Source organism: Macrobrachium nipponense, chromosome 1 (assembly GCF_015104395.2).
Source record: "Macrobrachium nipponense isolate FS-2020 chromosome 1, ASM1510439v2, whole genome shotgun sequence".
Lineage (NCBI taxonomy): Eukaryota > Metazoa > Arthropoda > Malacostraca > Decapoda > Palaemonidae > Macrobrachium > Macrobrachium nipponense.
The window spans coordinates 156,544,595-156,557,828 of record NC_087200.1 but is presented as its reverse complement, the minus strand read 5'-3'; the positions used below and the strand labels follow the sequence as shown (position 1 = coordinate 156,557,828).

Sequence of the window (13,234 nt, the reverse complement as noted above, 5' to 3'; positions counted from 1 at the left end):
CGCCTGTGACGTCATTCCTTTGATAGCACGCATTGCCGCCACACGTTGCGTTTTTCTTGTGCTGTGCAATCGCTTTTTCTGGATTTATCAAGGATTTTTCAAGATGTCTTCAGCTTCTGCTTCTAAGTTAAGTACTGTTTGGGGTTACTGATCTCATTTTATGATGATCTTCGTGTTTTTTATATGTTCGGAGCCTTATCGGCCCGGTCTGCCCCCCGACCGCATGGCGGTAAGGGTTCTCTCTTTCGGTCTCCCATACCGTTAGGGATTTCCCTTTTCACAGTACTATTGATATGGTTACTTACACATAGTCTCTATATCTTTTATGCAGTTAGCTTATTAGTTAGGCCTTCACAGGGCACGCTCCGACCGCACATTTCGGGCCTTAGCTTAGCTACGCCTTACGTTGTTAGGAGTTTTTATCAGTCATGGGTTTGAGAGTCATATCATACTATTTATTCTGATGTTCCCTCTTACCTACTCTAGTTCCTGATTACCGTTTAATCTTATTAGTAGGTACTAGGTTGGGCTAACATACACCATGCTTCGGTATGGCGATTAGCCTACCCTGTTATCACTGTCTTTACCGTTAGGGTTGGCTATGATACCCCAATTGTCGATTGGCGATTAGCCTGCCCTCCCCTTATCTTGAACTAGAGGTTAGATTAGGCTAACATAACCCTTTCTTCGGATCGGCGATTAGCTTATACTTTCTGATTGTTTAGTTTATTCGTGTTCCCCGTGTTAGCCTAGCTTTAAGATATCGCATTATATTTAATTGTTTTGATTGATTTATTTTATTATATATATATCAGTGATTGTGATGTTGGTCTGACGGATCTTCCCCACCTCGTGTTTATCACCTGGCTGGGAAGGCCGCTGGTCGATCGCGGTGAGCCACCCGGTTACGGGGTCCTCCACCCGTCCCCTCCATCCCCCCCTCCACACATTGCCACCCACGCCAATGGGTGATGACTCGTTTCTCACAGCTAGCGTCCGAGTCTGCATGAGAGGGGGTGACTCACGTGGCTGGTGGGGAGTTCCCCCCTACTGGTGTTCTCACTCATCATGTGTCTCGGGGGCTCGGGACCTTCTCCCCCTACTTCCTCCGTCCTTAACTGGCCGCACAGTTGGGAAGGTTCCCCTACCCCACGTACTTCCCTACCCTTCCCCCCCGTTCAGTCCGGCAGGTGTCACTCCGCCGCTACCGAACAATAAGAGAGGGGGGAGGGGACCACTGGGTGCCTATCCACCTAGGATAGTTCACACGGGCACTTACTGATATGATGGGTTTTTCTGTTACTTTATTTTAGAATTTTTTGCGTTACTCCGGGGTTTTTTTTTATTTCTGTCTCTTGTCCTATCCCTTGCTTCAACAGAAGTTTGACATTGCTCACTCAATTTTCTTAACTCCGGGCCCTACGGAGTTTATTTACCCATATAACAAGTGAGCCTAGGCGGAGGCAGAGACTTTCTTCCCCCCTCGTAACTTTTCTACGTAATATTCACACGGAGCGAGCCTTAGAGCTTACTCCGGCATTCTTTTGCATGCCACTTATACGTAGAACACTATCCGTCGGTCCTACTCCGGCACCCACGGATATTTTGCATAATTATACCACCGGAGGTTGTCATTGGTACTCATGTATCCTTTGACTTCCCTTCTGCCTGCCCCATTGCACCCTTACTTAGTTTAGTCACCTCTATGTATTGGGTTACCTTGAGTTTTGCTGTTGTTCATCATTCTAGTTGGGATTCACTTCCATTGTTATGTATATATCAACTTATGATCCTGTCTTTTGCCTAACCTGTATAATTTGCTTGTTGTTAGGCTAACTAATTTTAAGTTATAACCCATGTTTAAGGGCTCATTCTTAACCATAACTGTAAGACTGTAATTTGAGTTGATCATTATACTATTAACCTTACAGGTGTTTAACTTTACCTTCTTATTTATCTGTACTGTCCCTCAAGCTTGGTGTTTTAGCATTCTCTGGTACTATTTCACAGGGCGACACAGGTTAAGCCCAGAAAAGGGATTTTGACGAAGGAAAAATCTATTTCTGGGCAACGACCTGTGTCGCCCTGTGAAACCCCACCCTGTAGTTAGATTGTCCTCACCCAGCTTACCCCAAGCTTGGAGGCTATCTTCAGGAATGACGTCACAGGCGTCGGAGGCGCTCACGGTAGTAGTAGAACCGGGAGCTGTAGCACGGCTCCTCCGTAGTTCGGGGTTTTGTCGAAGGAAGAAGCTAAATGGCAAGGGACCTCTGGTAGTGATTCCACTTGCTCCTTACTATACCGACACTTCTATTAGAGGTGAGCGAGCCATTTATCTTGGCATTATATTGTTTCTTTTTTCTCTAGGATGAATAGCAATATTTATTCCTAAGAAATAGTATCAAAGGAACCATTTCACAGGGCGACACAGGTCGTGCCCAGAAATAGATTTTTCCTTCATCAAAAATCCCTTATATATATATATATATATATATATATATATATATATATATATATATATATATATATATATATATATATATATATATAGATGATTTACAAAAACATATAAAAATACTGTACTGAAATATATGAGAGAAAGAGAGCGATGGATATAAACTTTGAACTGTACAATTATTCAAGTTATACTTTATATACTGTAGCTTTTGTGCATGGTTGTTTTCCAATTATCACTCTATAGTAAATGTATACTTAGTACACTAAGTATAGTAAATACAATTGGTTAAAGATAAAACTGTGTACTTCATGTACTGTACTATACATAGAAAATGGAAACCATAAAAAATAAAAAAAAGAGGGGTGTGTAGCAAACGTGAATTACACAAGTGTGGTACATAACTTATATCTGAACTACAAATCAACATTTTTGGTGGTCTGGTAATTGTTTTCATTATTTTACCCTTACACATACACAACATTTCTTATACAATTATATAATACTACATTATATAATACCTTTGGATATCCTGACTTTGATGATAGCAGTTACCTGATCATGAATAGTACATAGTTTTAGAAGGCTAGTTCATGAAAGACACTTTATTTGCTAGTGGCATATTTTACTTGTTGTGTTTAATATACACTTATAAAAAAGACTTGTCTATAATTTAATTCTATACTACTTATTTTCATAGGCTAGCCATGGTCACAGTAGTATTCTTGGGTAGCCTAGTGGTACTATAGCCAAGAGCTTGTCTCATCACCATTACTTTTTGCACTCTTTTATTTCATGACATGTTGTAGAAATTCTAACCATAAAAGTAATGTAAATACAATGCAGAATATAAATGAACAAAGTTGTAGTACTATGAATTACTTTTTTGCAAAATGTAGATTTTAGTGATTTTTATTAAATTTCAATGAAACTTCCAATTGCTTTCATATAACAGAATGGCTTATTTCTAATTTAAGTTATTTATTTGATTTCTGTGGGGGTGTTTATCATATCTTCATGGTTAAATGCATTGAATCAACTTGGGATCAATTTGGAACTGCACCAAAATTACTTTAGTGTGAAGATTGTATCAAGATCTACCTTACAGAGAGCATGAAATCTGCTGTTGATTCAGTATGTGAATTTAGTTAGACAGAAGTATACAATTTTAGTTAGACAGGTAGTGTACTTGAAAAAGATGGAGAACAATAGTTTTGTTTGATCAACTTTGGCTGCTTTATCATCAATCCACTTTCCTTAACACCTCTTGGTCAGGAATCCACCATATTTTGGAAGTTATACCTGCTCATTTAATCTATAAAATGAGTATGTATCCCTAAGATTTGCCTCAAGTGAAATATTTCACAATAAATACACATTTCACAAAATATAATTTGTAAAATGTATACAATACAAACTAAACATTTAAAAAAGGATCTACTTTGAAATGGAAATCAACAAACCAGGTGCAATAAAAATTTCCACAGCACCCGCATACCAGGATTTATATAACGTAGAACAATCATAAACAAGAAAAATGACCTACCAACGCAGTTCTCTTCATCAGCTGCATCCTTACAGTCAGGAATACCATCGCAGACCATATGCTCACCAATGCAGCGTTTGTCACCACAGGGAGATTCTGGACAAGCTATATCATGCATATGACAGAACTTATAAATACAAACTTTACAGCTACACCATCTTTATGACAGAATGACAAAGAACATGGCAACTCAAGTATAGCCATAAGTAATGTGGTAATAGGTTTCTTTAATGACAGATCTGTCTATGATGTTTGTGTAATTTGCTGTTTATCATAAAACTACAGCAGCACAAAAATGAAAATTTATTTACAATATGAAGAAATACTGCATATTACAAAAATTTTAATACACATAAATTATGTACAATCAAAATTGATAAACACGTAAACAAATAAAAGCATTAATACATCACTGACAATCACCTTATACAAGCTAAGCAGACATGGAGCTATAATCTATCTATGCTAAAAACAAGCTGTACCTTAAGTTACAATCATGGTAAACTATGCATCCTCATATTTGTATAAAAGCAAGTATTTCATTTTGAAAAGGTATGTTTAGCTAAGTGAACTACAGAGATTTGATATGGATAGCACTCGACATGTACTACAATATTAAGTAAAAATAAAAATACTACTGTACTAGTTTAATTTCCCAATAATCGAATGTGCATATGCATAAAAGAGTTCACCTATTTATTCAAAGCTGCTGAATTCTTAGGAACATCTAATGTTCAAACAAAATTTGGCTTGTGTCAAAACAACCACATACTTAGTAATTATAACATATCTTGACTTTTTTAATTGATAAGTTATACTTGAACAGGAATGAAGTAATTGAAGATTTAATTTCATGCACTCTTACCTGGACTGAAGATTACTTTTAATACCTTCTTTTAAAATTGATTTACAGGAAATATAAAAAGGCCCCAGAATGTATCCAAGAAGACCAATTTTATCTAGTTCATTTTTCAACTTTTTCAAATATAATTTTCTAAACTTGTACCTAATTCCAAATCTATATCCTGATTTTCTGAGTAATTTTTACTATGACCTGTACGAACTTTGGTTATGATCACACCATGGCTGATGTAAGTCTTGTTAAATTATGTTACATTAGGATGCAATAGTCCAATGTATGTCCACTGTATACATAGTATAGTTAACATTAATTCTGAGTATGAATTCCAGTATAAATACTCATGGCTCTCCTTACGGTCCATTCCATCCTTATTTTGAGGAGAAGTTCTATTTGAGTATAAGTTCTAGTAAAAATAAACCCTTGTCTTTCCTCAAATTCCATTCCACCTTTTGTACTCTATTATCTTCCAGATATTGTCAACCAAACTGAAACTTAAGTCCTCAATTACCTTTGTAAGGTCCCTCTAACCTCCTTCCCACTTTCCTCTTACACAAAGGACACTGAATTCATAGCATGGTCAGCCATAATCAACTGGTGAGTAAGGCACTGGCTAATATACTTTAACCAGATCACTGATCAAAACACTTGGCTATTATACAACTGGCATGTTTAATACAGCATTATAATCTAAATTTAATTTAAAAAATTGCAATTATTACAAAATTTTATAAGTGCACAAGTCAACAGTGATGGATATTTTGATAATATTTCCTTAAATGACCTGTTCTCAAATCCTGATAATCAAAATATACAGGAAATGGGTCATATGGGCAATACATTAAATATCTTGGGTTAAATGAATGTGACCAATTAGATGGGGGACTCTTACTTCAATATAGTGGCCCCTTTGTTCTGAAGAAAGTCATTATCCAATGAGGAGTCTGATTCAATTTGTTGTAATCAGATTCACTACACCATAAAATCTGCCATTTATAAAAGATGAAGGGTTTCAGAGATGTTAAATAGTCACTCAAGAGAACAACTGTTCTTGATCTGATAACAGCTGCTGCCACTTTGGCTGGTTTATCAGCTACTTTATTTCCTGTCTACTTGCACAGGGATCCAATGTCTGGCTGTCATTTTAGAGCTGTTAACTTTTTCTGTAGAGCAGGGAAGTTGTACGATACTACTATACGTTATTTTTTTCCTTTTGTTAGACAATTTGGTCATTAGAGGGAATACTTGGATCCTAAGATCAATTAGGCTGTACATACTGACGGAATGGTAATTCAAGTAGGAAGATGAGGAAGCCACAACTCCACTGGCATAGCCATATAATCATAGAGGTAATGGAGCACTGATAACAATAAAGGTCAGGAGTTAAAACTAACAAATTCCAGGTGTGAATGTGATTAGTGTTAAGAATGCTGAAGTAAGAAAAGGGAATCTAAAGTAAGCACAGGGCATCTGAAGTAAGTATAGGGCATAAATAAATGATGGAAAACTCACCAGCAACACAAGGAGCAAAGAATGTTACCTGGATAGGCATGCCTCAAGAATGCCTGACAGATGAAAATCTGTCTGGCACATGTTTTCTCTCTACTGGCTATACATAACCCAATGTGACACCTACCCCAAATGAGAATGCATCCAACAGAACCTAGTGAAGGTAGTCTCTTCAAATTCCTATTCCAAAAATGGCAACAAGCTCCAAATTATAGTATAAAGCCAGGGACAAGGAATTGCAAAAAAATCAATGTTAAACACATCTGAGTAGGATCTTGTGATCTACTTACAGATACAGAGGACTTGTGTGAAGAAAGTATTAAAAAATGAGTGGAATTGCAATGTTTGCCACAAATGGAGCAGCCATTATGTCCGAAGCTCAAGGGGATGGTGCTATAGAAACAAAATTCAAGGCAAAGGAAAAGTCCAATGGATAATCAGTTATTAGAGTGGGTCACATTTTCTAAGAGCACAAGGGCTTTCTAGTGGCAAAGCTATGGGTAAGAGGGTCCATACCAGGATCCTTACCATTAGGGCTTAATGCTACCTAGGAGGCTTCAAAGAGGTCCTTGGAACAGAAAAAATGATTAATGAAGTTTTAGGTGTCGCAGCTGGCAATAAAAGGAAGACCATGACCACAAATAAGAGGCACTACGTATCCTTTAATTGCATATAAAAGATATATAATGAGGATGAGGAGCACATAGATGGTATACCCTGTCAAGGGCTTAGAAAGTGAATGGAGCAAATATTATGTGTGTTGGGGAAGTACAATTCCTACCAGCAGGAGCATCATCATAAGTAGTCATATCAGCAACTTAAAAAGGAGAGCCTACTTCCATTCTTTCCTTTGGCAAGACGGTGACCCTAAAAGTTCACTGTAGGAGGGTTCATAGCAAGAAAGGAGACATCATCTTAAGTAATTTGCTCCTTGACTGACTGCACTGGAAAAGCAAGATATACATGTATACCAAGAAACATAGGAGTCTAATGATGTGTCCATAGAAGCCTTTGGGGTCTCTTGTAAGAACTCTCCTTACAAATGCATATTTGCTGGTCCATCAACCACTCATAGAATACTTCATCTGTCAGCTGAGAATACTGTTGCTCACAGCACAAAGAACAGAAAATGAGGGTCGTTGTGATATAAATGAACTGCACTCCTGTCCAAGCACACTATGATACTGAGACATGTTACAGAGCACACCATAGTCAACACAAACTTTGGTAAATAAACAAAAACACTATCCTAATCTCACTGGTTTAACCATAATCCACTCTATCAAGAAAGATTATGAGTAACAATGCACAAATCACAAAATAAATCACAAAACACCAAATTTTGGAAAACTTGTATGTTAACCCCAAATGCAAGATAACATGCCCAAGAAAACTATTCAAAAAGATGTGACACTGAACAACCTAAATGAACATCATAAGCATTACCCACTGAAAATTATGTAACACCATGTGCAGAAAATAAAACAATAACAAACCAGAATGAAAAATTCTCACAGTAACTCACAAGAAAAGGTGCTGGACACCAGCTACAAAGTATGAACTTACAAAAATTGACCAAACTTATGTTAAAGCTAAGCACAACCATGAAAATACACATACTACAACAGATGATATGCAGGATGGAATGATTAGTAAAAAAAAATGAAGGCACAGTGTAACCAACTAAATAATAGCACCTGAGGAAAGATCAACAAGTTGACTCTGCATGGCAGTCACATGGAAAGAAAGAAGTGTTGGTCCCATATACAGGCCTGAGTATGCACTGTAGGAGTCTCTCAATCTTTAATAATATGAGGTGTGTCTTGGTACAGTAATTCATAATTTACAGTAATACATAATGCAATAAATGATTAATTTCATCTTAATAAAAATACATGATTACTGGAAGTGATGAATGAGTATCTGTTCTTTTTTTGGATGTATAAGAATCCTGACTTTAAAGAATGCCAATTACAAAGTTCACTTTCACAACAGTCAATATAAAACAAAGACTCTTCTACAGAGCATTACAAGAAAAGCAATTTCCATTCCAAAAAGCAAGAGCAATGTCAAACCTTACATTATTGCACAGTCCCAATAGGTCAACATCCTTATCATATATCTACTAACTTTTCAAGAGGCCATCAGCCTGGCAATTCCACTCATCAGATCCATCGAGGCAGTCTGCTATCCCATCACATAACTGCATAGCAGTTATGCAGTTTGTGGCATTATGACAAACAAAATGGCATACAACTTCTTCAGGCATGCTTAAAAAGTAACCATCACTAGGAGCAGATGATGCATCAATGCTGTCTTCATCTCCAAGTTGATAAAAAAATAAGCCTTCTTTAACTTCATTTCCATTGACTTCAGGTTGATTTTGATTTTCAGTTTTCAGTTGAGGTAAACTTACAGATGTTATTACAAGGCTTTCTCCATCTTCTGACACTGATTGTTTTTGATTAGAAAGAATTTTAGATTACTTACACAGGGAACTAAGTATAAATAAAGTGTAATTGAAACGGTCTAGCTACTTACTTACCAATTAATCTATGCACTTTTAGTAGATGTTAGATGAGAACTCAGTTATAGCTAACACACATGCAGAATGTTTTAGCAAGCATACAGAATGGAGAAACATTAACCTGTTACTAATAAAAGCCTTTCAAGATCCTCCTCTCCTACAGGAGGAAGTGTACCTTTAGCAGCATGAAAAAGGATTAATTAAAGTTTGAATTCAGTATCAGGAGAGAGAGAGAGAGAGAGAGAGAGAGAGAGAGAGAGAGAGAGAGAGAGAGAGAGAGAGAGAGAGAGAGAGAGAGAGAGAGATGATTACATAAGCAAATTATGTTACTACTACATACTTCCAATATAACACTGGTGAATATTAAACAAAGTCAGTTTACATTTATTCATGAAAACCCTTATGCAAGAGGCAAATTCTAGTGAAGCTACAAAAGAAAACTGAACATACCATTAACAACAACTTCTGCAACAGCTTCTGAACTTCCTGCACTGTTGACAGCTTCACAAATATACTGACCAGCATCAGAAGTTGAAATACCACGGAACTGCAAGAAAAACTCAACATTAGTTCACTATTTCAGACAATGGAAAAACTTATTTACCAATGTATTCAAAATACTCACATAAAGGATTCACAAAGACAATTTTAAATTGTATATTCAGAGTAAATGTTTTGTGTTACTGTGATTCCCAATGCCAATAAGTTGGTGTATGGCCATTCAATGCCTCTATGCCTTAAGGCCAAGAGGCATGTCTTTTCCATATGCCTGTACATTTTTACAAAATTTTGTTGATTTTGTTTTTATAAGGATAATTTAATAATCCGATGATATGAGACTTGAATACATGGAACTGTACATATGGTTGAAATTAATAGTAGTCTCATCCAATCAAGAAACTGAATTAGGCAATACTGCATATATTAGCATACTCTATCCAAGGGAAAACTAAAATTATGCACCAACGATCAACCTTTGGTTAACAGTTCCTACAGAAGGACTTAATGTGATATACATACAGACCAAATTTCCACTTATAAGTATGTATATAACTTCTTCCACTTGAATCACCAGAAATTACCTGTAAGTTTCACTGAAGCAATTATTAAATCAAATTATAATAAATAGCCATACCTCACCTTTAGCGGACCAAGTTATAATTTATAGTCTTTGAATTATTATTATTATTATTATTATAGTGGACCCCCCGTATTTGCATTCTCCAAATTCGCGGACTCACGCATACCCAATTTCTCTCTGGAACATTTCTCCCTATTATTTGTGGGAAATTCGCCTATTTGATGTATTTTTTCTGAGAAGTATCCACAATTTCCAGTTTTTTATCAATTTCATCATAAAATGCACTTTCTGTGCTAAAACTATTAAAAAAACCAAGTATAAACATTTTTAGTGGTTTTTTTTTAGCTTTAACTGAAAAAAATAAGCTGTTTTAAGCATTTATAGGGGTTCCAACTATTCACGGGTTCTAGCTGTTCGCGGGGGTGTCTGGTACGCATCCCTTGTGAATACAGGGGACCACTGTATTATCATTATTACTATTATTATTTGGTCTATCACAGTCATCATATTGACTGGGTGGTTTCTATAGTTTTGGGTTCTGGGTTGCATCCTACCTCCTTAGGAGTCCATCACTTTTCTCATTATGTGTGCTGTTTCTAGGAGCATACTCTTCTGCATAAGTCCTGGAGCTACTTCGGCATCTTGTTTTTCCAGGTTCCTTTTCAGGGATCTTGGGATCGTGCCTAGTGTTCCTATGATTATAGGTAAAATTTCCACTGGCATATCCCATATCCTTCTTATTTTTAATTTTAGGTCTAGGCACTAATCAATCTTTTCTCTTTCTTTCCCTTTTACTCTGGTGTCCCATGGTATTGTGACATCAATGCGTGATACATACTTTCGTCTTAATTTTGTCAATCAATGTCGCTTCTGGTCTATTGGCACGTATCACCCTATCTGTTCTGATACCGTAGTCTCAGAGGATCTTTGCTTGATCATTTTCTATCACTTCTTCAGGTTGGTGTTTGTACACTTATTATTGCACGGTAGCTGGTGTTTCTTGCACAGGTTCCAGTGGAGGGCTTTTGCTACTGAATCATGCCTTTTTTTTTGTACTGGTTCTGCTAAAGTGTTGGACATTCGCTTGCTATGTGGTGCATGGTCTGGTTTTTTATATTACACTTCTCGCATATGGATGAGATGTTATTCCCATCGATTGTTCTTTGGACATATCTGGTTCTTACGACCTGGTCTTGTGCCACAGTTAACATTCCTTATGTTTTCTTCTTGAGTTCTCGACTCTGTAGCCATTGCCATGTTTCATCGCTGGCCAGTTCTTTAGCCTGTCTCATGTGCTGTCCGTGCATTGGTTTGTTGTGCCATTACTCTACTCTGTTTGTAATTCTCCTGTCTCTGTGTATTTCTGGGTTTTCGTCTACTTTTATTAGTACTTCCCATGCACTCCTTAGCCACTCATCTTCACTGGTTTTCAGATATTGCCCCAGTGCTCTGCTCTCGATTATTGTTATTATTGTTATTCAGTGCAAGAAACCTATTCATATGGAACAAGGCTCCAGGGGCCACTGACTTGAAGTTAAAGCTTTCAAAGAATACGCAGTTCATTAGAAAGAAGTAAGAGGAAGTAAAAGTACAGAAAGAGGAGATACCTCTCATCAAAAACAATAATTAATTAATAAATAGGTAAAACAAAGACAGTACATGGAAGAGCAAACTGATGAATGTAATTATGGGAAAGAAAGTGACATGTGGAGCCTGTGATCATAATCTGAAAACTGGAGCGGCAGAAAAAGAAAGACATTATAGTTGGAGAGAAAGGGTCCAGAACATGGCCATGGCCATAAAAGCATTATATGACATGGGTTTGATAGGAACGCAATGATAGTATAATGAAGATGTATGAAAAATTGGCTAAGGTTACATTGAAATGGAAGGCATTCATGAAGATGGGATCACTTAGTCAACAGGAATTGTTCACTGATACAGATATACACTAAGTAAGAAAAAGCAGTAAAATAGTAGGATGATGAAACTGAAGGTATAATGCAATAAAAATGGGGCTTATCTGAGGTGATGTTGCATGACAGAAGATATGCACAGCACATGCATGGGGATGGAAGAGGTGGTGAGAATTATCAATACTGTATCATTATAAAGTAGTTTACTTAGATATTACTGAGTCCCATTTCTATACCTTCATGCAAAACGAGAGAGAAAAAGAAGTAATGTAATAAAACACAGGAGTGGGTTTGAGAAAGTCCTGATGGAAAAATATGCCTTAACGGAAAGAAAATAATGTGAAGAAATAGGTTCATGAGCAAATGGATCTTAGCAAAAAAGCCCCTAAAGAAGAGATGCTGCTTGAAGAGTGTTGTCCCTTGATGGATTGAATAATCTGAAGAGTTCTTAAAAGCGAAGGATAACAAAGAGACTGATAAGACTTCTGAGAATTTAATGCAGACAACTAGTGTCGGAGAATAGGAAAGAGCAGGATTTGAAGAGATTACAAATGAAATGGTATGCTATGGTGGTGCAGTGTATGTAATGGAAAAGCTAGGTGGGGTATTCCATTTACAGTATAAGTGGATGAAGGAAATGTTTCATAGAGATGGGTAAGATGAATGATTACTCTGCTGTTTAAAGGGAAAGTGATAGAAGCAAGCATAAGGATTATTGCAGGACAACACTGATAGTATCCATAGGAATATGAAGGAAGGGTTAAAAGATGGCTCAGTGTTCTGGAGTAGGTTTGTCATGTAAAAAGGTTGAAGGACAATAAGTTAGGGGAGTTTGTATAATCTGAGTTTTGGGAATAAATAGAGAGAGGAAGAAATTGAAAAGTTAGCTATATAGGGTTGAAGGGTGGAAGAAGTATCAGAATCATCCTTGATACAGCAATTACTAGGTGGTGACAACTGGTTTGTTTTTATCTAGACCAGCTGTTATTCAAAATGTGCAATAGCTATAAATAATAATAATAATAATAATAATAATAATAATAATAATAATAATAATAATAATAATAATAATAATAATAATAATCACACTTACCATCATTTCACCACCATTTATTATCACTGATGGGGGCATGTATCCTCCTTGTTTTGACCAGTTGATGGTAATAGGTTGATCACCGGTTGCTGAACAATGGATACGAGTGTGATCTCCTGGTCGCACAACCTGACGTCTTGGATCCAAAGTGATTCGTGGAGGAGCTGTAATGGTTCCAGATTTGTAAATGCATGCTACACACAATCATTTACTAATAAAATAATGATACACAAAAAAAGGTTAAACTA

The 13,234-nt window shown here is 36.6% G+C and overlaps 1 protein-coding gene across 1 annotated transcript in view; it reads right to left on the bottom strand.

Annotated features, from left to right (window-relative positions):
- The window catches only part of LOC135219776 (basement membrane-specific heparan sulfate proteoglycan core protein-like), a gene marked incomplete in the record, with an annotated part of 1,285,796 nt that overhangs the window by 159,335 nt on the left and 1,113,227 nt on the right, over positions 1 to 13,234 (bottom strand). The window contains 3 exon segments of the mRNA XM_064256828.1: positions 8,500 to 8,820; positions 9,347 to 9,443; positions 12,987 to 13,150. Of these exon segments, the coding sequence (XP_064112898.1) occupies positions 8,500 to 8,820; positions 9,347 to 9,443; positions 12,987 to 13,150 (582 nt within the window).